The sequence below is a fragment of the Heterodontus francisci genome, chromosome 32 (assembly GCF_036365525.1).
Source record: "Heterodontus francisci isolate sHetFra1 chromosome 32, sHetFra1.hap1, whole genome shotgun sequence".
Classification (NCBI taxonomy): domain Eukaryota; kingdom Metazoa; phylum Chordata; class Chondrichthyes; order Heterodontiformes; family Heterodontidae; genus Heterodontus; species Heterodontus francisci.
In genome coordinates, this window is record NC_090402.1 from 7,737,391 (window position 1) to 7,763,488 (window position 26,098).

The 26,098-nt window shown below is 47.1% G+C and overlaps 1 protein-coding gene across 1 annotated transcript in view; it reads left to right on the top strand.

Moving 5' to 3' along the window:
• Positions 1 to 3,679: 3,679 nt before the first annotated feature.
• Positions 3,680 to 26,098, top strand: part of LOC137347600 (laminin subunit gamma-3-like) — a 77,406-nt gene continuing 54,987 nt past the window's right edge. Inside the window, exons 1-3 of the mRNA XM_068012144.1 lie at positions 3,680 to 4,147; positions 20,907 to 21,211; positions 25,858 to 25,988. Of these exons, the coding sequence (XP_067868245.1) occupies positions 3,769 to 4,147; positions 20,907 to 21,211; positions 25,858 to 25,988 (815 nt within the window). The 5' untranslated portion in view covers positions 3,680 to 3,768. The remainder of the gene's footprint in view (positions 4,148 to 20,906; positions 21,212 to 25,857; positions 25,989 to 26,098) is intronic.

Below are 26,098 nucleotides of genomic sequence, written 5' to 3' on the forward strand. Positions count from 1 at the left end.
CAGGCCCTTCGGTCCACCGCGTCCATGCCGACCATAATGCCTATCTATACTAATCCCACCTGCCTGCATTAATTCCATATCCCTCTATGCCTTGCTCATTCAAGTACCTGTCCAGATGCCTCTTAAATGTCACTACCGTTCCTGTCTCCACCACCTCCTCAGGCAGCTCATTCCAAATACCCACTATTCTTCGTGTGAAAAATTTACCCCTTTGATCCCCTTTAACCCTCCTCCCTCTCACCTTAAATCTATGCCCTCTAGTTTTAGTCACCCCTACCATGGGAAACAGACTCTGGCTATCTACCCTATCTATGCCTCTCATAATTTTATATACCTCTATCATGTCCCCTCTCAGCCTCCTTCTCTCCAGGGAAAACAGACCCAGCCTATCCAATCTCTCTTTATAACTCAAGCCCTCCAAACCAAGTAACTTCCTTCTGAATCTTTTCTGCACCCTCTCTAGCTTAATCACATCTTTCCTGTCGTACGGCGACCAGAACTGCACACAGTACTCCAAATGCGGCCTAATCAACGTTATGCACAACTGTAACATGACGTCCCAACTCTTGTACTCAATGCCTCGGCCGATGAAGGCAAGCATGTCATATGCTTTCTTCGCCACCCTATCTACCTGTGTTGCCACTTTCAGGGAACTATGTACTTACACCCCAAGGTCTCTCTGCTCAACAACACTCCCCAAGGATTGTCATTCACTGTATATGTCCTGCCCTGGTTTAACTTCCCAAAATGCATCACTTCACACTTGTCTGCGTTAAATTCCATTTGCCCACTTTCCCAGTTGATTTATATCCTGTTGTAACCTTAGACAACCTTCTTCACTGTCCACTATACCACCAATTTTGGTGTCATCTACAAACTTACTAATCATGCCCCTTACATTCACATCCAAGTCATTAATATATATGACAAACAACAGCGGCACACCACTGGTCACTGGCCTCCAATCTGAAAAACAACCCTCCACTACCACCCTCTGCCTCCTATCACCAAGCCAATTTTGTGTCCAATTGGCTAGCTCACCCTGGATTCCATGTGTTCGAACCTTCCGGACCAGCTTACCATGCGGAACCTTGTCAAAGGCCTTGCTAAAGTCCATGTAGACAACGTCCACTGCCCTGCCCTCGTCAATCCTCTTGGTCACCTCCTCTCTGTTTTCTGTTGATTAGCCAATCCTCTATCCAAGCTAATAAATTGTCCCTAACCCCATGTGATCTACCTTGAGTATTAACCTACTGTGCAGCTCCTTATCAAATGCCTTCTGGAAGTCCAGATATACTACATCTACAGGATCCCCATTATCCACTTTACTTGTTACATCTTGGAAGAACTCTAGCAAATTAGTCAAACACGATTTACCCTTCATAAAACCATGCTGACTCTGATGGATTGCGTTTTGACTTTCTAAATGTCCTGTTATTACTTCCTTAATAATGGATTCTAACAATTTCCCAACGACAGATTGTTTCCTACTTTCTGCCTCCCTCCCTTTTTGAATAAGGACATTATATTAGCATTTTTCCAATCCACTGGAACCTTTCCCACATCCAAGGAACTTTGGAATATTAATTTTGGAATGCATTAATGATTTAGATGAGGGAACTAAATGTAACATCTCTAAATTTGCAGATGACACAAATCTGGGTGGGAGGGTGAGTTGTGAGGAGGATGCAGAGTGGCTTCAGGGTGATTTGGACAAGTTGAGTGAGTGGGCTAATGCATGGCAGATACAGTATAATGTGGATAAATGTGAAGTTATCCACTTTGGTAGCAAAAACAGGAAGGCAGATTATCTGAATGTCTATAAACTGAGAGAGGGGAATATGCAGCAAGACCTGGGTGTTCTCGTACACCAGTCGCTGAAGGTAAGCATGCAGGTGCAACAGGTGGTAAAAAAGGGAAATGGTATGTTGGCCTTCATAGCGAGAGGATTCGAGTACAGGAGCAGGGATGTCTTGCTGCAATTATACAGGACCTTGGTGAGGCCACACCTGGAATATTGTGTGCAGTTTTGGTCTCCTTATCTGAGGAAGGATGTTCTTGCTATAGAGGGAGTGCAGCGAAGGTTTACCAGACTGATTCCTGGGATGGTGGGACTGACATATGAGGACAGATTGAGTCGGTTAGGATTATATTCGCTGGAGTTCAGAAGAGTGAGGGGGGAATCTCATAGAAACCTATAAAATTCTAACAGGACTTGACAGGGTAGATGCAGGAAGGATGTTCCCGATGGAGCGAGGGTCCAGAACCAGGGGTCATAGTCTAAGGATACGGGGTAAACCTTTCAGGACTAAGATGAGGAGAAATTTCTTCACCCAGAGTGTGGTGAGCCTGTGGAATTCGCTACCACAGAAAGCAGTTGAGGCCAAAACATTGTATGTTTTCAAGAAGGAGTTAGATATAGATTTTGGGTCTAAAGGGATCAAAGGGTACGGGGCGAAAGTGGGAACAGGCTACTGAGTTGGATGATCAGCCATGATCATAATGTATGGCGGAGCAGGCTCGGAGGGCCGAATGGCCTACTGCTGCTCCTATTTTCTGTTTCTATTTAACCAATGGATGCCACTTCCTTTAAGACCCTAGGATGTAGGCCATCAGGCTCTGGGGACTTGTCTGCCTTCAATCCCAATAGTATGCTCAGTACTTTTTCCCTTGTGATGATGATTTTTCTAAGTTCCTCCCTTTCTATAACCTCTGCATTTCCTGTTACTATTGGGATGGTACTAGTGTCCTCCACCATGAAAACTGAGGCAAAATACTGATTTAGTGTCTCCGCTATTTCTGTGTTCCCCTCTATTAACTCCCTAGTCTCATCCTCCAAGGGACGAACATTCACTTTAGCTACTCTCTTCCCTTTTATATACTTATACAAGCTTTTGCTATCTGTTTTTATATTTTGCACTAGTTCACCTGAACTGACCATAGGTTTCTTTACTTTTTTCTGCTTTCCCCATTCCCTTGCCCCCTCACCCCCCCCCCCCCCCCCCCACTGATTGGGTCAGGGGAGCACTAAGTTGCATCTTACAATGGACAGGATCAACATGAATGGACACTTTACTCACCTCCTGTTTTCTGAATAACACATAAAAAAATTCCAGTCAGTTTCTTAGTTCTTTTCTGTCTTTGATAACCCGACCTCCGCCCCAATGGCCAGGGATGTGGGATTTACAAGCAACTGACAATCTATTCAATTCTCCCTCAACCTTAAGATGCGCTTACTTCAGCACAAAAATCAAGGTGGACACTCCAGCGCAGTACTGAGGGAGTGCCTTCTTTCAGATGAGATGTTAAACTGAGGCCCCCTCTGCATTCTCAGGTTGATGTGAAAGATCCCACGGCCACTATTGGGCAGGGGGGTTCACCCTGGTGTCCTGGTCAATATTTACCCCTCAACCAACATCACAGAAACAAATGATCTGGTCATTATCACATTGCTGTTTCTGGGATCTTGCTGTGCACAAATTGGCTGCTGTGTGTCCTACATTACCACACTTCAAAAAAAGTACTTCACTGGCCGAAAAGCAATTTGAGACGTCCAGTGGTCGCGCAAGGCGCTATATAAATGCATGTCTTTCTTCCTTGCAAACCGCGTTCAGGAATCTTTCCACCAGAGGGCGGGTGGCAGGAATATGTCACAAGCTTAACTTTTCGCCCCCAAAAAACTTTCCTGGCGTCATGTAATGAAGCTGATGTGGGATTGAGAGTCTCACTAGTAATTCCTGGAAGGGAGAGGGGATTTGCAGCGTTGTTATGGCGCAGCTGCTGGCGTTTCTCGCTGCGCTGTCTTTGCACCTTTGGAATGGCCAGGCCGGGATGGATTCCTGCTACGAGCCGCAGTCAGGAAGGGCACAGAGGTGTCTGCCTGAATTCTGCAATGCTGCATTCGGCAGGACGGTGCTGGCCAGCCGTGTGTGCGGCTCTCCCGTCGCCGAGGAATTCTGCCTGCAGACCGGGGTGACCGGAGTCACCAAGTCCTGCCATGTGTGCGATGCCCAGGATTCCCAGAGGAGTCACAATGCCAGCTTCCTGAATGACTTCCACAGCGAGGAGGAGCCCAGCTGGTGGCAGAGCCCATCCATGCTGCATGAGGTTCAGTTCCCCAATTCTGTCAACCTGACTCTGCATCTGGGTGAGTGACAACACCGGCACTCAGTCTCTGAGTGTCACCGAAACTCAGACAGCTTCATCTTCATTGATGTGCAGCAGAAACCTGTTACAATCCCTGTCTAAATTGTACACTTTGGAACCAGTGGGTAATTTGTTACAATCCTGGGTAACTTGTTACATTTGCATTGGGTCACTTGTGAAACTTGTTACAGTCACTGAGCCACTTGTTAAACTTGCAGCAATGAGTGGGATACATTTTAACCCAGTTTCTGCGCTTTATTAATTAATAAGAGCAGCAGGGAGGGATTCACTTTGTGTCGGTTCGGGGAGATCGGGAGAATCTGATGGATTTTTTTTTACATGAAATGTTCTTTCTGAGCGGGTTGGAAGTTAAAGCGAGTTTTTCTGAAATAACGTTGAGGTCCTAAAACAGGTTGAAAAGCAGTTTGTGGATTGATTCCTCTGCTGGGTTGGTTCGTGTTAAACATGAAACAGGAGTTTTGTCAGCGGGAGTCTGCGGGGATGGCCACACAGATGTGATATAGTATCTGCCTTTCTCAAGTCACTGGATTTGTTTGCAAGTGAGGTTTTAAAGGGCATCCTGTTAGTTCCATCACTTCCTAAAAAGGTGAAATGAAGTGGAACAATAATAAAAAGACACTTTGGGAATTATTATTTGGTTGGATGGTTTTTTTTGTGTTTTTAATGCCTACAGATCGAGAATCCAGTTTGTGACAATCCCCAAACTCAACTACAAAAGTTAATACATTTTAAAACTTATTTGGCAGGCGCTGGGACCCCTGCGGAACACCCGGACTCGTCACTCAACAATCTGACCTATCAGAGCGGAGTATGCAAATTAAACTCTGGGTTTCATTGCTCCCGAACCTATTAACCTTCAGTCTGTAAATTAAGGGGCGGGGTTTCTTGTAGCCACGTGGTGCACAGCAAGCTCCCACAAAAAGAAATGTGATAATGGGCAGATAATCTGTTTTACTGATGGTAATTGGGAGATAAATATTGGCCAGGACACTGGGGAGAACTCCCCGGCTTGTCATCAGATCTTTTACATCCACCTGAGTGAGCAGATGGGGCCTCAGCTTAACATCTCATCCGAAAGACAGCACCGCTGCATTCAGAGGTGAGAGTGCGATCAACTGAACCCTCATGGTGCCAATTGGTGGGCAGTCAGACCCTGGGTGTTAACTTTGAGTGCATTACTTCCCATCTGGATAAGGAGCCCGTTGTTGAGTTTGGAATCTCTCCCAATTTAGTTTTCTCCAAATTTCCAAGCCCCAAATTTGGGATACCCCATGAAGTGCTTTTAGTGTGTAGCACTCTCACCTCTTGTGTCAGAAGGTTGTGGGGTCAAGCCCCACTCCAGGACTTGAGCACAAAAAAAATCAAGAGGGAGCAGTACTGAGGGAGTGGTGTGCTCCAGTGTTCTTCCTGCTTGTTCAGTTGTAGGTTATTGGGAGATGGTCTCTCTCTTTCTTTGTCTGTATTTAACTTGATCTGTATGAATGTAATCTGTTTGATTAATCAGCAGTGAATATTCTGTGTTGGAGGACTGAGTTGATCCACTTCACAATGCCATGACTCTGTTGGGAATGAAGACACCACCAGTGTGACCGATTAGGCTCCTGTGCAAATCAGTCTTTGCATTCGTGTGCTCAGCCACCGAACTGAAAAGTCACCGTCTTCTAATTTTATAGACGTGTTGGTTTGGGATAATGTCGCTGCATTTTATTTGGCGATTGTTTTTGTTGGGAAGTATAAATACTCACTTGGCTTGAAGCCCAGTCGAGGAAACACACAAGGGCTTGCTCTTCTGAGCTAATATGTTGTTTAGTCTTTGGATCTGGGACTGCTCAGGACATCCTCCATGTCTGAACATGGTTTATTTCTGTGCGTGTTAATCACAGAATCAAATTTGACGAGGAGTCCCTTCTGTCCTCCACTACAGATTTCCTCAACTGAGTGTGCCAATATTTTGTAACTTAAAAGAAAAGTACCTGTGGCTCAGTGGGTTGAACTCTCACCTCTGAGTCAGTTTGTGGGTTCAAGTCCCACTCCAGAGACTTCAGCACGAAATCCAGACAGATGCACCCAGTACAGTATAGATGGAATGCTGCACTAAAGGCAAACGAAGCCCAGACCGAGTCCTTTCATTTTTTACCATACCCGACCTGACCACTGGAATATACAGTTAATCTAGCTTCCGTCTTTCACTTCTTAAGCTTGTGCAGATAAGCAACAAAAACTGTAACTGGACTTGACAGATTGTTTTAAAAAGTACATTAAGATTGGAGCCACATACCGGAGGTGGTGATAGAGTGTGTCCGACCCGGACTGACCCGACCCGAGCCGGACTGTCAGACCCGGAAGAGCGACCTGACCCGAACCCGATGCATGTCTTCGGGTTCGGTTCGGGTCGGGTCGCCATGCTCAATGCTGGACTGCTGGACACTGCTGAAGTCTTACTGATGAGACGTTGAACCAAGGCTCAGTTTGTTCTGTCAGGCGGACCTGAAAGATCCACACCACTTCTTCAAAGAAGAACAGTAGTGTTCTTTCCCAGTGTCCTGGCCAATATTTATCTCAACCAATACCTAAAAAGATTACCTGTTAATGTGCGAGTACCTTCATCACACGGACTGCTGTGGTTCAAGAAAGCAGCTCACGGTCACCTTCAATGAGGATGGGCCTTGCCAGTGACATCTAATCCCATGAACAAATTAAAAAAAAATAAATTGGAACACTCCTATTTGTGGGATCTTGCAGTGTACAAATTGGTTGCCATGTACTTTATTGGCTGTAAAATGCTTTGGGTCATCCTGATAGGTGCCACATAAATGCAGCTCTTTCTTTAATTCGGGTGAGCGGGAAAGAGAGAGTGATGCTTTTTGCTCTCTCCTGTCTCCTTTTTAATGCTCTACTATTCATTAAGTCTCCCCCTACCCTACAGTTCTGTTGAGTTTTGAAGGATGTAAATGTGGGGATTTGCTCATGGGGATGGTGGCGTATCAGTGTCTGAGGCCAGAACTAAAGCTAAAGATCCCAGGAGATGACCAGGACAAGATATGCCCAGCACCCCATTGAAACTGTACCATTCTCCATCACTACTGTCTGCAAAAGGTGAGTTGGATTACTGAAGGATCAATAGACCATTGAGTTGATGATCAGAGTGATGCAGTAGAGATGGAACACATTGGGTCCACTGTGCCTGCAGAGGATTCAGGAGGTTGGGGGGGGGGGGGTGATTTTAACCCTCCCCGGCCATTGAAGTCCTCCCAATGACAATCTGCATTTATATAGCGCCTTTTAACATAGTAAAATTTCCTAAGGTGTTTTGCAGGCACTTGATCAAAGAAAATGTGACCCCAAACAACATAAGGAGATATCAGAAACAGAAAATTCTCATGAAAGGTCAAAAACCTGAAAAGTTAACTGTGTTTCTCTCTCCACAGATGCTGCCAGACCAGCTGAGTATTTCCAGTGTTTTCAGATTTTATTTCAGATTTCCAGCGTCTGCAGTATTCTGCTTTTGTAAGGAGGTAGTAGGACAGGTGACTGAAAGCTTGGTCAAAGAAGTCGGTTTTAAGGAGCATCCTTAAGAGGTGGAGAGAAAGCTGGAGAGGTTTAGGGAGGGAATTCCACAGCTCGTGGTCTAGATAGCTGAAGGCACGGCTGCCATTAGTGAAGTGGAGAAAATTGGGGATGCACAAGAGGCCAGAATTAGGAATGCAGAGATCATGGAGGGTTGTAGGGCTGGAGCAGGTTACAGAGTTAGGGAGGGGGCAAGGCCATGGAGAGATTTGAAAGCAAGGATGAAAATTTTAATCTTGAGGCATTGCCGAACTGGGAGCCGATGTAGGTCAGTGAGCACAGAGGCTGAAGGGTGAACAGGACTTGGCACAAGTTAGAATGCAGGCAGCAGAGCTAGACGAGCTAAAGTTTAGAGGGTTACGCACAGCCTTATCAAATCTCCAAAACGTCCAAAAGCACTTTGCACCCAGTGGCTAACTTCTAAAACACGGTGACTGTTTTAACTTAACATTGAGATGCACCATTCCTTCAAAACTGCACTTGGAGTTCACCTTTAAATGCAGTCAAGGAATCCAGCTCCCGCTTTGGAGCAGCCTCTGTGCATCACTGCCACACAAACGCCTAAATAAATGGAAACCCGAGTGTTTTCAAAGCCCTTCCTGGATTCCAAGAGGCTTGAAACCCAAACCTTGCACGGCCAATGAGAGGTCAGTGTTTAAATCAACAAAATTTATTGTCCAGACTGACTCTAAAACAAACGCCTACGTCAGTCCAGATTTCTCTCTCCCTGAAAATAATAAATTATTGCGACAGATTTAACAATAAACAGGACCAGCGGGAGCTATTTGCTTCCTGCACAATCGTGGGACTAGGAGGTGTCTGAGGGGTAGGCAAGGAGGGCTAAATGCTCCTTGTGGGACACATCTGCTCTTATCCATGGACCCCCAAGGATGTCCTGTACAGGCAGCCTCCCAATCTTCTCCCAACTTTCTGCATCCTGGTGCAAGAAGACTGGAATGCCTTTGGGATCAGGAATGACATCATCAGATCCACATTAGCATTATTCAGAACAGGACCCCGCTCGCTACAGGTGGCCCCTCTCTTGCCTGCTCAGAAGAGCAGGTTAAAATCGGACGAGGTGCGTAAAGTCACCCGCCAAATTCCATCGCTCAAATTGTGTCTGATAATGCTCCTGTGAAGCACCTTGAGATGTTTTACTACATTAAAGGCGCTATATATAAAAGCAAGTTCTTGTTACATGTAAGTTTTTTTTTTTTCCCCTGGTGTTTATCACTGTATCTCTGTGATGGGGAGACTTTTCCAATACAATGAAATAGAATATACAGCACAGAAAGAGGCCATTCGGCCCTACTAGTCTGTGATGGTGTTTATGCTTCTCTCATTCCCTCTCACCACAGCCTTTCAGCATATCTTTCTATCCCCTTTTTTCTCATGTACTCATCTAGTTTCCTTTTGAAAGCATCTAAGCTATTTGTCTCAACCACTTCCTGTGGTTCCACATTTCTGACCACTCTGGGTAAAGAAATTTCTCAATTGGATTTATTTCTTCTTCTTCTTTGGCCTCCCTGTCTCGAGAGACAATGGGTAAGCGCCTGGAGGTGGTCAGTGGTGTGTGCAGCAGCGCCTGGAGTGACTATAAAGGCCAATTCTAGAGTGACAGGCTCTTCCACAGGTGCTGCAGATAAAATTGGTTGTCGGGGCTGTTGCACAGTTGGCTCTCCCCTTGCGCTTCTGTCTCTTTTCCTGCCAACTGCTAAGTCTCTTCATCTCGCCACACTTTAGCCCCGCCTTTATGGCTGCCCGCCAGCTCTGGCGATCGCTGGCAACTGACTCCCACGACTTGTGATCAATGTCACAGGACTTCATGTCGCGTTTGCAGACGTCTTTAAAGCGGAGACATGGACGGCCGGTGGGTCTGATACCAGTGACGAGCTTGCTGTACAGTGTGTCCTTGGGGATCCTGCCATCTTCCATGCGGCTCACATGGCCAAGCCATCTCAAGCGCCGCTGGCTCAGTAGTGTGTATAAGCTGGGGATGTTGGCCGCCTCAAGGACTTCTGTGTTGGAGATAGGGTCCTGCCACCTGATGCCAAGGATTCTCCGGAGGCAGCAAAGGTGGAATGAATTGAGACATCGCTCTTGGCTGACATGTGTTGTCCAGGCCTCGCTGCCATAGAGCAAGGTACTGAGGACACAAGGCTTGATACACTCGGACTTTTGTGTTCTGTGTCAGTGCGCCATTTTCCCACACTCTCTTGGCCAGTCTGGACATTTATTGGTGACTGTCTTATATATATGGCACGTAGTTTGGGTCTCCCCTCTACATCTGCCCTTGTTAACTCAGGAATCGACAAACACTGTGTATCTCCCTCTGTGTCTCTGTGTGTGTGTGTCTTTCTCTCTCTCTCGTTCTCTCTCTCGTTCTGTGTTTCTTTCTGTGTGTCTCTCTTGCTCTCTCTCGACTGGGCGATTTGGGTCAGATCATTCCCAGACCAAACACACTCCAAGTATCCACAGATGTTCCTAATCCAGAGGAAGTTTAGATTGGACTTCCTGTTGCGGGAGATGAAGACAGAACACTTTGCAGCTCCCCAGATCTGGGATGTTCCACACACATTAATAACCATGTGGGCTTTTTAATCAAGTTTAACTTTAATGAGAACATAACTAGGCCTCAAGCATTCTATCTCTCCCACGTCATTCGCTGTCGTGACAATTTACATTTGCAAATGAGAAAATTCCAATCATACAACAGTCAAACAGCAGCAGATTACCCAGGGGGCTGTTACTCATTATTGGTTTAGTTAAGACCAGCCATGGTCTAACCATTGTCTCAGATTTTTCTCTATATTTCTAATTACATCATTAAAAATGCAGAAAACCTGAGCGTTTTGTCTCTGATGTGTTTTTAAAAAAAAGACATAAAAATACTGAATGAGTTGAGAAGCCTCGAGTTTGATGTCTCATGCCCCTCCCTCTCTGTAACCTCCTCTAGCCCTCCAACCCTCTGAGATCTCTGCACTCCTCCAATTCTAGCCTCTTGCACTTCCCTGATTTTAATTGCTCCGCTATTGGTGGCCGGGTCTTCAGCTGCCTGGACTCTAAGTTCAGGAATTCCCTCCATAAACCTCTCCCACTTTGATTTATGAGGAGGAGGGGGGGGGGGTGGATTTTGGGGTGAAGAGGATGTTTTGGGGTGAGGGGAGTTTTGAAAGAGAGGGCAGTGTAGGTAGAGGGATGAATTTTGAGTTTCTGGCAGGGGATGGGGTGGTGGTAGGAGAGCTTCATTGGGGGAGGATTTCCCAGGGGCGAGTGAGTTCCTGCAGGGGGGGGGAGTTTTTGTGGGGAGCGGCTGGGTTTTGGTGGGGGCTGAGTTGAGGGGAGGGGAGTTTCGGAGGGGTCTCCTTACTCTTGTCCGCTGTTTGTCTTTCAAGGTTGATGTTTGTGTCACTTGATGAGTCAGTAAGACTGGTCTTGTTAACGTCCTGCCAAAAGAACACAAGCTGAACATCAGAAGGACGGGTACAGGACACTCTGTAACTCTGACTGCATTCGAAAGTATCTCCTAACAGCAGAGACCGGAGCGAAATAAAAACGGCAAACTTCAAAAACTGAGAAAGAACTGGAAAAATTCCTGAAATGCACTGCTGGTCTGCAGTGTCCAATGCAGGAATCTACCCGGATCATCGAGCTGTCCCATCCCCATAGAGTGGGTGTTGTGAGGCGGGGGTGGGGTTTGGTGGGATTGCTGTTGAAGGAGGGGTGTCGGGTGGGGTGGTCAGTGGCGTTAGGGTGTTGGCAGACAGGGAGTGTCAGTGGGATGTTAAACAGTGAGTTTATCAATAATTTGATCTAAATTAAATAGGAAGGATATTAAAGTCAGTGAGTCCTGTAAAACGGGATAAATTGAATTTAAATGGATGAAACCTAAACTTGAATCAGCTCACATAAAGTATTTCTGTTACTCAGAGGGTGCTGACTGTTTTGAAACAATTTCCCAGTTAAATTTAAGATGCTAATGGGCTTCACGGTGCAGTTGATGGCTTGTTTGCATGATTTGGAATAGTAGAGGGGTTATCTAAATGGGCTGAATGGTCAATTCTGTCCTTTTGACTTTATCTTACGGGAGGTTGTCTTTCTTGTAGCCTCTGTTACGCACGGTTTTCCAGGGGGGCAGGAGGGGATGGATGTTGGGGTTCTGGAATGACAGGGTGCTGGATAGAGAGTCCAGGCTGCTTTGATGGGGTGGAGTGGGGTCAGCGCAGATTCTCCAGAAAAATACTGGGGCAAAAAGGGTTAAATTACAAAACCAGTTTTCATAGACAAGGCTCGACTGTAGAAGATTAAAGAGTGATGTAATTGCAGTGTTTAAAATGATTATAAAGGATGTGAGAGGGTCGGTTGAGAAACTATTTCGCCCGGTGGGGGGAGTCCAGAACGTTAAAATTCGAGCCAGGTCCTTCAGGGGTGATGTCAGGAAGCACTTCTTCACACAAAGGGGAGTGGGAATCTGGAACTCTCTCCCCCAACCCCTTGCACACCAGCCACCCCCCACCCCCCCCAAAAAAAACTGTTGAGGCTGGAGGTCACTTGAAAATTTCAGACCTGAGATTGATAGATTTTCTGTTGGGTAAGGGTTAACAGATTTGGAACTAAAAGGGGTGGATGGAGTTAACGGACAGATCGGCCATGATCTTAATCGAAGGATGGAACAGGCTTAAGGGGCTGAATGGCCTCCTCCTTTCTGTGTTAATCCCTAATGACTCTTTTCAGAATTCTTAGTGTGCCTGAGGAAGGAGATGTGATTTTTTTTTGCCCTCCTCTTCTCCCCTCCCCCTCCCCTTCCTTTCCTCCCCCCCACAGAAAAGTGAGTTGACCACCTGTTGAGCTAACCTGCCTGCGGTTCACAGGGGGGAGTGACAGACAGTCTTGGGGCTCCAGTGTAGCTCAGTTGGTGACACTCTTATCTCTGAGTGGGAAAGTTATGGGTTCAGCCCCATTGCAGAGGTTGAGCACATCGTAGACAAGGCTGACATGCCCAGTGCTGCACTGAGGGAGTGCTGCATTGCCGCAGGTGCTGCCTTTCAAATCAAACTCATCCCAACGTCCACAATAACTTGAATTTACATATCGCCTTTAACATAATAAAACTTCTCAATGCTTCACAGGCCCGTTAGCAAACAAAATTTGACATTGAGCCACATAAGGAGATATTAGGACAGGTGACCATATGCTTGGTCAGAGAAATAGCTTTTAAAGAATGTCTTAAAGAAGGAGAGAGAGGCGGAGATGTTTAGGGAGGGAATTCCAGAGCTTACGGTCTCGGCAGCCGAAGGCACGGCCGCCAATGTGGAACAATGCAAATCGGCGATGCTCTAGAGGCCAGAATTGAAGGAGTGCAGAGATCTCGGAGGGTGTAGGGCTGGAGGAGGTCACAGAGATGGGGATCTACATCTGCCTGGTCTGCTAATTCCTGCAAGGCACCGTGACGGAGAGCAGGAATAGCTCCCAGGATCTTGACCAACATTCCTCGTTCAAACAACCACAGCAACAACAAAAAAAAAAGATTAACTGGCCATTCACCTCATTGTGGGATCTTGCTGTGCACCAGCTGATCATTGTGTTTTCCTACATTACACTGCTGTTCAGGATAAGTCATTATATGTGAAGAGCATTGCAATGTTTCGATCACTGTCACAGTAACATATAGCACAGAAGGACACCATTCGGCCCATTGTGCCTGTGCTGGCCCTTTGAAAGAGCTATCCAATTAGTCTCACTCTTGCCGGCTCTTTCACCGTTGCCCTGTAATTTTTTTCTTTCAAAGTAATTTATCCAATTCCTTTCTCAAAAGTTATTATTGAATCTGCTACACTGCACTTTCAGCTTGCGATTTCCAGATCACAGCAACTGATTATTTCGTCAATTATCTTAAATCTGTGTGTGCTCTGGTTATCGACCAGATTCTCCTTATTTATTTTGTCAAAATTCCTCATGGTTTTGAACAGCTCTATTAAATCTCCCTTTATAAATGTACCGCAATCGTCCGATCTGGAGCCACTGTTTCCTAACACTGAGACTCCTCAGTGAAAGGACTTGTGACATAATGGTGAGGAGACTGTCCGAATCTTGTGGGATTTTTTTTTCTTTTTTTGCGAGACATGTCAGGAAGAGGTCAGTGTTTGTACTGGATTTGTGTGTTTAAAGCAAAATAAGAAACACATTTTGGTGAGGCACCAGTAGTGGTGCTGGAAGAAACCTTAGAGTGAGGTTAGATTTACTGGGGTCAGTGCATTGGAGCCAGAAACTCTTGAATTACACCTTTTTAAGAACCAATAGGTCTTGACAGTGCTCACTGAAACATCAGGAATTCCACCCAATGGAAGATTCTAGCCAGCTGTGGCTCAGCGAGCAGCACTCTGGCCTCTGAGTCGGTGCATTCGTGACCCCATTCCCGAGGCTTGAGCACAAGATTCTGGACTGAAACTCCCAGTGCAGTGCTGAGGGAGTGCTGCACTGCCGGAGGTGCCGACTGCTCCCTCAGGTGGACGCAATCGATCCTGCGGTCACAATTTCAAATAAGAGCAGGGGCGTGAACCTCGGCGTCCTGGCCAATACTTAATCCTCAACCAGCATCACAAGAAATGATTATCTGGTCAATTACCTTGTTGCCGTCACTGGGATCTTGCTGTGCACCAATTGGCTGCCGCATTTCCTACAGTACAACAGTGACTGCACTTGGAAAAAGTACTTCATTGGCTGTAAAGCGCTTTGGGATGTCCTGAGGTAAGAAAAGGCGCTATATAAATGCAAGTTTCTTGTTCGTTTTAATTCTGTGATCTCTTCAGTAAATATAATCAGTCGACATTCTGCAACACTGCTCAGTTAAAAACGAGATTATCTCTGATCCTGCTCCTGTCTCTCTCTCTCTCTCCTTTTTTGAATCTCTCCTTCTAAATGCTTCTGTGCTATTGTCTGTTATTTCCTGTTTTCTCAGCTCAGTTTCTCACTTTTGCATTGTAGCGTCGATCTCTCCATTTACTTGTCTGTTTCTCTTTCTCGCACTCAGTCTCTGCACCTTTCTCTTTCCGAAATCTGTTCACACATGTTCTTATTTATCTCCCACGGCCCTGAAAACAACCTGCAGGCAGGATCGTGACGTTCAGCAGTCTGGTGTATTTAGCTGCTGCTGGGGTTACCAACTCTCTAGGATTGCCCTGGAGTCTCCAGGAATTGGGGATTCAACTCCAGGATCTGCAGTGAGCAACAAAAAAAAACTCGGGAAGAAAAATCACTGGGACCTCAAAATAAATGGCGTGCTTTGTCGGGCGACCAGTGGTGGGAGAATGGGGGTGGAGCAGTTGAAGGCAGGCAGTCGTGTAATGAAACCTCCAGGAATACTTGGAACCAAAGTTGGCAACCCACCTGCGACTATACGAGAGGGAAGAGCTGGCTGGGCTGAACGGACTGGCTTCCTCCTTGATTTACTCCCGGGTCCAGAAATTCCAATGCATTTAAGTCTTCCTACACCAAGGCATCTTGTTTAGGGAAAGGACGTACATTTATCTAGTGCCTTTCACGTCCTCAGGACATCCCAAAGCACTTTACAGTCAATGAAATACCTTTTGAAGTGTAGTCACTATTGTAATGTAGGAAATGCGGCAGCCCATTTGCGCACAGCAAGATCCCACAAACAGCAACGTGGTAATGACCCGATCATCTGTTTTTTAGTGATGTTGATTGAGGGATAAACATTGGCCAGGACACTCGGGGAGAACTCCCCTACTCTTCAAAATAGTGCCGTGGGATCTTTAACATTCACCCAAGAAGATAGACGGGGCCTCGGTTTAACGCCTCATTCAAAAAAATGGCATCTCCGACAGTGCTGACCCTCTGACAGTGCAGTGCTCCCTCAGTACTGACCCTCCGACAGTGCAGTGCTCCCTCAGTGCTGACCCTCCGACAGTGCAGTGCTCCCTCAGTGCTGACCCTCCGACAGTGCAGTGCTCCCTCAGTACTGACCCTCTGACATTGCAGCGCTCCCTCAGTACTGACCCTCTGACAGTGCAGTGCTCCCTCAGTACTGACCCTCTGACAGTGCAGTGCTCCCTCAGTACTGACCCTCTGACAGTGCAGTGCTCCCTCAGTGCTGACCCTCCGACAGTGCAGTGCTCCCTCAGTGCTGACCCTCCGACAGTGCAGTGCTCCCTCAGTGCTGACCCTCTGACATTGCAGCGCTCCCTCAGTACTGACCCTCTGACAGTACAGTGCTCCCTCAGTACTGACCCTCTGACAGTGCAGTGCTCCCTCAGTACTGACCCTCTGACAGTGCAGCACTCCCTCAGTACTGACCCTCCGACAGTGCAGTGCTCCCACAGTACTAGCCCTCCGACAGTGCAGCGCTCCCTCAGTACTGACCCTCCGACAGTGCAGCACTCCCTCAGTACGGGACCTCCGACAGTGCAGCATGCCCTCAGTACCGACCCTCCGACAGTGCAGCACTGCCTCAGTATTGACCCTCTGACAGTGCAACATGCCCTCAGTACTGGCCCTCCGACAGTGCTGCATTCCCTCAGTACTGCACTTCGAGTGTCAACCTAGATTATTGATTCAAGTCTCTGGAGTGGGACTTAAACCCTTAACTTCCTGTCTCAGAGGCGAGGGTGTGGCCCCCTGACAGGCACAAACTCTCGTGACTTTGATCCTGAACAAAGATATTCTGGGTGGTCCCATTAGCATTTGGGAATTTGGAATTTGAAATCTCCACATGCTAACTGTTGAAAGTTGTAACTGATGGAAGTGTGGAGGAGGGTTGGGAATATTACTCATTTTGTGGTGAGTGTGATTCCTATTCTTGTCAGAGTCTGATTTTTTTGAGAATGCTATTGAAGAGGTTTTGTTGGAAGGTGGAGTCGGAATCCTAGAGTGGGCTGAGGGCGGAAGAGGGGGTAGCGGCTAAATTTTCAAATTTTCCTCCTTCTTTTCAAATCCCTCCATGGCCTTGCCCCCCTCTCTATCTCTGTGACCTCCTCCAGGTCGACAACCCTCCGAGATCTCTGTGATCCTCCAGTTCCGGTCTCTTGCGCATCCCCGATTTTAATCACTCCACCATTGGTTATCTCCCACGACCCTGAAAACAACCTGCAGGCAGGATAGTGACATTCAGCAGTCTGGTGCATTTAGATGCTGCTGGGGTTACGAACCCTCCAGGATTGCCTTCAGCCTTCAGCGGCCTGGGCCCCAAACTCTGAAATTCCCTTCTTAAACCTTTAAACCCCTCCGCCCAAGATGCTGCTTAAAACCTCCCTCTTTACCAAAGAAAAGCATTTGTTCGCCTGTTGTAATAACTCCTTATGTGGCTCGGTACGTCGAATATTTTCTGATAATTACTCCTGTGAAGCACCTTGTTACTACAGTAAAGGCGCTATATAAATGCAGTGGGTTGTGCTGAGGTAGTGAAAGGTTCTATCGAAATGCAAATCTTCATTTTGCCACAGTGACATTGACAATCAGGTGGTGCGTTAGCAGGAGATGATCAGTGTATGGTGGGACTTTGGGGGAAGAGAGGGGGAGAGAGAGAGAGACTGAATTGCACACTGAGGGATGAGTGGAGCCTGGCGGGCAGCATAAAACCCACGTTGGGAGATAAAGGTGGTTAAGGGGAGAGATGAAAGGGCAACAAATTCAGTGCAAAGGAAAGCAGGGAATCGGGCAAGTGTGTGTGTCTGTGTGCGCACGCGTGTGCGAATGGTGGTGGGAGGTGGGTCAGAGAGGATCGGGGAGGGTACTGGGCACTTCAGCTTTTTCTGCTTTTAATTTCAACCCCGAGCTGTCATCTCCTTCCTGTTCCAATTTGAAAAGAACCTCAGCCTTTTCTGCCGGCCTTGCAGTGGGCGGGGTAGTCCCTCTGGGGCTGAGAGTCAGGAATGCTGTTGTCTACATCAAGGTTCTGATGGAACAGTCTTGTCCCAGAAAAGGTGGGAGGGGGTTTCACAGGAAGGGCAGTGGCTCAGACAGTGTTTCCTCACACGTCCTTGCCCCATCTCCTTATTGCCAGCTCCTTGCACACTACAATATGCATCTGCCACCCCCCCCCCCCCTTTGCCCACTCTCCACATGTTGGCTGGAATTTCACTTGTTCAAAATGGCAGGGTGGATGTAAAATAGTGCGAGTTGTTGGGTTGGGCCCCTGACGTCATGACGCCGGAACATCACTTTACCAAGGGCGGACAGCAAGCCGACTGGGGACTCCGCTCGCCATCTGCAAATGAGCAATTAAAGCCCAATTAGGATAGTCGAGGAGGCAGTTGATACCAATTTTCTCTCTCCTTCAGAATTTTACGAGCTGCGCAAGGGCCACTTGGAGGGGGATCGGACACTCAGCAGCTTTTCAAGGCCTGCTGCATTTGGCAAACATTCACTGAGGTCTTTTGATTTATTAGTACAGAGGGAGAAGGGCAAACATTTGTGTTGGGGTGAGGGTCCCTTGAGCAGTTAGTCTGCCTGGCAGGGGGCTCAATGGAGAATGGCCTAATAAGGGGGAAGGACTGGGAGGTCTTTCTGCAATAACAGGAAGGATCACCGCCCCCCCCCCCTTAAAGTGGCATTGCCCAGGTGGCATGGTCATCTGCCTACAGGTATCCGGTATGGGCAGCCCTTTAAGCATGCCAACAACACCACCTTCGGCGTCACGGGACGGTGCGGCTACCGCCTTAGCTCCCGCCCCCGGTTGCGGATTCGTCGGTGAGGCTGCCCGCCGGCTTCTAATTGGTTAGCCTGTGCATGATCACAATGGGAGTGGGAGGGCCATCACCAGCCACTTCCACTTCTGCCTCCGTCACCCCTCCGATAATCATTGAATTCTGGCTATTGGTGCAAATGGGAACGTACACAGAATTACATAAAATGTACAACAGCGAAACAGGCCATTCGGCCCAACTGCTCCGTGCTGGTGTTTATGCTCCACACGAGCCTCCTCCCACCCCTCTTCATCTCACCCGATCAGCATACCTTTCTATTTCCACCTCCTTTATGTTTATCCAGCCTCCCCTTAAATACATCTATCCAATTCACCTCAACCGCTCCCTGTGGTAGCTGCTACAACCTCAGAGGTCATTAACATTAAAACACAAGCTGGGAACCCCAGACTAATTTAAATAATTACATCACAAGATTTCACATTTTAGGACTGTTATTATAACTAAACTAAAAGAAATCCCTATTAGCAGATTGTACTTTGTAAGTAGCTGATACCCCAAATTACAAAGAAAGGTATATTCTTTACTTATTAAAATACTTGAAAACCTCACACCGCACTGACACGTTACACATACTCTCTGATGGCGAAATCCTTTGTCGTTAAAAGTCCCAAATTCGTCCCAGTTGTAATGGGTTGGGTCTCCCAGACCTTTCTCAAAGTCAATGTCCTCTTCACTGAATTATCCGAACCCTTTCCACGTGGATGTCCGAATAAGGCGATTCCTGATAATCCTGTTGGTCTTTTCCTTCTCCGCAAACCTCAACTTTCAAAACAGGTTCAAGTCTTTGTAGCCTTTCCCTGTATAAGGCTTCCAAGAGCCGGGACCTGTGGATGTTGCTCTGACTCTGGCAGCTAGGAGGTGCTAGAGAGCAGTCTGGTGTGACTGTTCACTCCAAATTAATTCCATCTCAGAATAAACTGTTAAATTAATTTTTGCATTTTTTTGGGGGGGATGGAAGTATTAAATGCTGTGAAATATCACAGACTCAGGAAAAGTACAGATAAAACCGTCCAACTCTTCTGGGAGAGTCTCATTTATTCCACATGCAGAATGGATTAGCAGACAGTTGAGAGTTGCACCATCCCTCACACTCACTCGTGCCAGTTTCATTCGAACAGACAAACTGTGTAGGAGGTTTGCTCAGACTGTATCAGAACCACTCTGAGGAAAGGTCACTTGTTCAAATCACAATCAGCAAATTGGACCCTTTTGAGATTTTAATGTAAAGCACAGCCAAAAAATGCACCCACACCTTTTAAATTGTATCCATGGTCGTCTGGATGTTGACCCCTAGTCGTCTGGACATTGATCCCAGGTCATCTGGATGTTTACCCCCAGTTGGCAGACTGCACCACTCTCTCTAAGATTACTGTTGAGTGTTGCTTTCTCTCATTGCTGCTGTGCTGTTATTTTCATTGATTTGGCCACATTTCTCACTCGATGAGAATTTTTCTGTGTGATTAACAGTGAAAGGATTATTGATGAAGGAGCTGTGTAATTAAGCTTGTGTTCTCTAAGCTGCAGGGTAAAGGTATTGAGTTATGGTAATGATTATAATAGATGTCAGTCATGGCTGAGTTAGTGGCACTCTTGCCTCTGAATCAGAAGATTGTCGTTCTGTGTAAAATCCAGGCTGACGCTTCAGTGCGGTGCTGAGCGAGTGCTGCACTGTCGGAGGTACTGTCTTTCTCTTAAGATGCTGAACTGCGGACCCGTCTGGCCTCTCGGTGGATGTAAGTGACCCCCACAGCACTATTCTGAAGAGCAGGGGATTCTCCCCGGGGTCCTGGGCCAACATTTATCCCTCAAACCAACATCAAAAAAATCAAATTAGCTGGTCATTTATCACATTGCTGGTTGTGGGATCTTGCTGTGCACAAATTGGCTGCTGTGTTTCCTACATTACAACAGCAACGACACTTCAAAAGTAGTTCATTAGCTGAAATGTGCTTTGGAATCTTCTGAGGTCGATGTGATGAGGAGATATTAGGACAGGTGACCAAAAGCTTGGTCAAGGAGGTAGGTTTTAAGGAAGAGAGAGTGTCAGAGAGGTCTGGGGAAGGAATTCCAGAGCATCGGCTGCTGAAGACACAGCCACCAATGGTGGAGCAATGAAAATGAAGGATCTACAAGAGGCCAGAATTGAAGGAGCACAGAGATCTCGGAGGGTTGTGGGGTTGGAGGAGGTTACAGAGATAGGGAGGGGCTAGGCCATGGAGGGATTTGAAAACAAGGATGTGAATGTAGAATACTCAGCATTGGAAATACTTCCACCACTTCCTCCTGATGTCAACACCCAAGCTCGATCGAGTAAGATGGGCAGTGCACTGGCATAATGGAGGCTATGGCGTCCAATAGATGGGCACGTGCCATTGCGATTCCAGACTGCTTGTTAAATTCTTTGAGTGAAATATTGAGTTATGTATATATTTTCTTTCTCTCTTGCTTCAGGAAAGTCGTTCGAGATCACCTACATTCGACTGAAGTTTCACACCAGCAGGCCGGAGAGTTTTGCCATCTTTAAGAGGACACGGGAGGACACCCCCTGGACTCCCTACCAGTATTACAGTGCCTCATGCAACAAGACCTATGGCTCGTCCACCAGAAGCTTCCTGCGAGCAGGGGATGAAGAGCGGGTGGCATTCTGCACTGACGAGTTCAGTGACATCTCGCCGCTGACTGGAGGGAATGTGGCCTTTTCCACATTGGAGGGGAGACCCAGTGCATACAGTTTTGACACCAGCCTCATGCTGCAGGTAACTAAACTCCACCCCACCCACGAGGGAGAGCTGCGTTACAAAGGCCCTCTATACTTTGGGTATCGGAGCCTCAGCCAGTGGGAAGCTCTCTGAATCACCAAAGTCATGTATTTAAGTCCCCACTCCTGAGACTTGAGCACAAAACCCTGGTGAGAGTACTGAGGGAGTGCTGCATTGCCGAAGATGCCGTCCTTTAGATGAGATGTTAAACCGAGACCTCATCTGCCCTCGGGTAGATGTAAAAGATCCCATGGCACTATTTTGAAGAAGAGTGGGGGGTTCTCCCTGGTGCCCTGCTCAATGTTTACCCCTCAACCAACATCACTCAAAATACATTATCTGGTCATTATCACATTGCTGTTTGTGGGATCTTGCTGTGCACAAGCTGGCTGCTGCATTTACTACATTACAACAGTGACCACACTTCAAAAAAAAAAACACTGCATTGGCTGTAAAACGCTTTGAGACATCCTGAGGTTGTGAAAATACAAGTCATTCTTTTCCATTTTTTTACTTAGTGCTCATAAAGTTCTGATGGATATCAGTGCTGGACATCACCATTCTAAACCCAGGTGTCAACATCAAGCACTCCTTGGTCAGGTGTGACAGCACTTGATGCAAGTATACACTCCCTCGATACAGAGTAAAGCTCCCTCTACACTGTCCCCATCAAACACTCCCAGGACAGGTACAGCACTGGGGTTAGATACAGAGTAAAGCTCCCTCTACACTGTCCCCATCAAACACTCCCAGGACAGGTACAGCACGGGGTTAGATACAGAGTAAAGCTCCCTCTACACTGTCCCCATCAAACACTCCCAGGACAGGTACAGCACTGGGGTTAGATACAGAGTAAAGCTCCCTCTACACTGTCCCCATCAAACACTCCCAGGACAGGTACAGCACTGGGGTTAGATACAGAGTAAAGCTCCCTCTACACTGTCCTCATCAAACAGTCTGAAGATAGGAAAACACACACACACAGATAGATAGATATAATATATATATATCTATATGGTGTTCTGATTTTCCAGAGTCTGTTCACAAATAGCGATCACAATCCCAAGCTTTCCTGAGAGGTGAGCTCTGTAGTTTTATGTGTGTGAGAGAGAGTATATGAGATGGTTTCTCTCACCCCCGCACCACTTAATAAAACAACCCAACTCTGCTGCTGAAAAGCCTCCTGTAATTCACAGCATTTCTTCTCATTTCCTCTGGTGGCCCTTTCTGACTGAAGTTGTTCAATTAGTGCAGCGGAATTGCGTTGAGATTGCCTCGAGATACGGTTACCACATGAAAGCTCTTTGCCCACGGGGAGACGCTGATGACTCCTGTCCTTGCTCGAGACGCACTTCAGACCAGGGAGTTGGGAAGTAATTAAGTTTGGGTGTCTCACTGCTTTCTGATCGTAAGGTCACAGTGTTGCCTGCCCTTATTCGACCACCACACAACAGCTGATTGCTTCGGAACAGCCTGCGAACTCCTCACTGTAACTGCGACCTCGGTTACTGGACAACAAACTTGACAAGACCTCGGAGTTAATGCAAGTGGAAGATATCCCGAAGTGCTGTGCCCCCAACACTGGCTATGTTTGTGCAGTGCGAGACCAAGCTCACAGAAGGCATTAAATCCCTGCGACTGGCCTGCACGAACTGTCCTCTCTCCGCAGTGATTTTCCATTCAGTTAATATGGCAAACCAGGCTCCAACAGCAAATAGTGCAGTGCAAAACCCCGACAGTGATTCTTTGCCTATCTCCCTCACCACTGACGGACACCAGAACTGAGTGGGTGGCACTCTCGCCTCTGAGTCAGTAGGTCGTGGGTTCAAGTCCCACTTAAATCCAGGCCGACACTCTGGTGCAGTACTGAGGGAGTGCTGCACTGTCAGAGGTGCCATCTTTTAGATGAGACATTAAACCGAGGTCCTGTCTGCCATTTCTGGTGAACGTAAAAGATCCCATGACCCCTATTTCGAAGAAGAGTGTGTGGGAGTTCTCCCCAGCGCCCTGGCCAATATTTATCCTTCAATCAACATCACTTAAAACTCAGTAGATTATCTTGGCATCATCACATTGCTGTGTGTGGGATCTCACTGTGCACAGATTGGCCGCTGCGTTCACTACATTGCAACAATGACTACACTTCAAAGGTACCTTATTGGCTGTAAAGCACTTTGGAATGTCCTGAGGTTGTGAAAGGCACTATATAAATGCAAGTCTTTCCTTAGAATGCTACTGTTATTGTTGACTGACCATTTGCCCCAGAACGTGCTGCCCTCTGAATTGTGCATTGTGAGGCTGATTTCCCCCAGCTAACGCTCCTTACCTCTGACCCATTAGTCCCAGCTTCAAAACCTCACAATAAAACCAAACTGTAAAGGACCTGGAAATATCCTCCGTCCTTCCTGCATTTATGGATAAAACAGAAGCTGAAGGGATATTTAGTCTCCAGCCCACGACACTTCTAATCCATCTCGTTAGGGTTTAATTTGGTGCAAAGAGGAGCCCGGCCATTGAGGGAGTTCCCAACTCTCGGCCGTCTTCCTGGAGGCTTCATCACATGACCTTCTGCCTATTATTGCCCTGCCCCCACACTCATGCCATTGGTCACCCAACATGCCCGTTATCACCTCACTCTCCTTCCTATTGTTTGATTAGATGATTCTTGACTGTCAGTCAAACAGCTTTTCCTCCCCTGCCTCTAATGTTTTTAAAACTAATAAATAAAAGTGTTGAAAAAAAAGGCAAGAAAAGAAGTTTATTAATTATTTAGAGATACAGCACTGAAATAGGCCCTTTGAGTCTGTGCCGACCATCAACTACCCATTTATACTAATCCTACACTAATCCCATATCCTTACCACATCCCCATCTGTCCCTATATTCCCCTACCACCTACCTAAACTAGCAATTCATAATGGCCAATTTACCTATCAATCTGCAAGTCTTTGGCATGTGGGAGGAAATCGGAGCACCCGGCGAAAACCCACACCGACACAGGGAGAACTTGCAAACTCCACACAGGCAGTACCCAGAATTGAACCCGGGTCGCTGGAGCTGTGAGGCTGCGGTGCTAATCACTGCGCCGTCCTAATTGCTCCAATGATTTTTCTCCGTGTGTTTTTTGCTCACAGCAGTGCCATTAGAACATAGGAAATAGGGCCATTTGGCCCTTGGAGCCTGCTCCGCCATTCAACAAGATCACCTTCCTGCTCTATCCCCATATCGCTTAATTCTCTCAGTACCCATAAATCTGTTGATCTCTGTCTTGAATCTACTCAATGTCGGAGCATCCACAGCTCTCTGGAGTAGAGAATTCGAAAGAGTCACAACCTTTTGAGTGAAGAAATTTATCTTCATCTCAGTCCTAAATGATCGATCCCCTGTTCTAGATTCCCCAGCCAAGGGAAACATTTTCTCAGCATCTACCCTGTCAATATCTTAAGAATTTTATGTGTTTCAATGAGATTGCCTCTCATTCTTTTAAAGTCCGGGGAATATAGGCCGTGTCAGCTCAATCTCTCCTCAAACGACAATCGCCTCATCCCTTGAACCAGCCTAGTGAGCCTTTGTTGCACTCCCTCTCGGCAAATATGCCCTTCCTTAGATTCCTGGGGATTAATCTTCAATTCCTATTGAGTCCAGGTTAATGTTTAGTTTAGAGATACAGCACTGAAACAGGCCCTTCGGCCCACCGAGTCTGTGCCGACCATCAACCACCCATTTATACTAATCCTACACTAATCCCATATTCCTACCACATCCCCACCTGTCCCTATACTCCCCTACCACCTACCTATACTAGGGGCAATTTATAATGGCCAATTAACCCATCAACCTGCAAGTCTTTGGCATGTGGGAGGAAACCGGAGCACCCGGAGGAAACCCACGCAGACACAGGGAGAACTTGCAAACTCCACACAGGCAGTACCCGGAATCTAACCCGGGTCGCTGGAGCTGTGAGGCTGCGGTGCTAACCACTGCGCCACCGTGCCGCCTGCAGGGTTGGGAACCCTGTGCCCCCCACCCACAAACTGAAAGAGGGACATGGGGTCATGACCTGACCCCTCAGTCCCATTTTAATAATAAAACAAAATTCTTCATTTCGTGATTTGTTTTCATTGGCAGTGTAATGGCATCAGTGTGTACGGAATGTTTCTGTGGGAACATCACAGAATGTACGAGTATGAGGTCGTGTGAATGTTAGTTCATTTGGGAGCAGAGATGATACAAATGATAGCCCTTTCCCAGGGACCACAGGCTCGGCCAACAGTAGCCCAACTCCCCAGGCCCACGGCCCGTATTAATGATAAACGACACCACCCACCCCCCACCCCCCCCCCCCCCCCCTCCCCTTTCCAGGGGCTGGTGAAGTAACAGCTCTGCCACATTGTTCCTTTCGAGTTGATCATGCTTTTGGAATTTGTCTGTCTCTGGATTGAAAGAAACTCTCCTGGTCCTCCAGCAAACCTCTGCTCGTCGGACGGTCTTTGACTGAGCTTCACCAGAGGCTCAGTCTCTCTCTGTCTCTCACTTTCTATCTCTGTCGCGCTCTCTCTGTTTTTTTCCCCTCTCATTCTTTGCCTCATTCTCTCCTTTCTCCCTCCCTCCCTCCCTCTAATGCTGTGTTTGTTCTGTGCTAGGAGTGGGTGACAGCCACAGACCTCCTGATTTCCTTAACGCGACTGAACACGTTTGGAGACGACATCTTTAAGGATCACCGCGTGCTGCAGTCCTATTATTACGCCATCTCCGATCTGTCCATAGGTGGCAGGTAATTATCCATCATCACCTGTGTCCTTCTACTACAACAACAACTTGTATTTATATAGTGCCTTAAACATAGTAAAAGGTCCCAAGGCACTTCTTAAACAAAATTTTTGC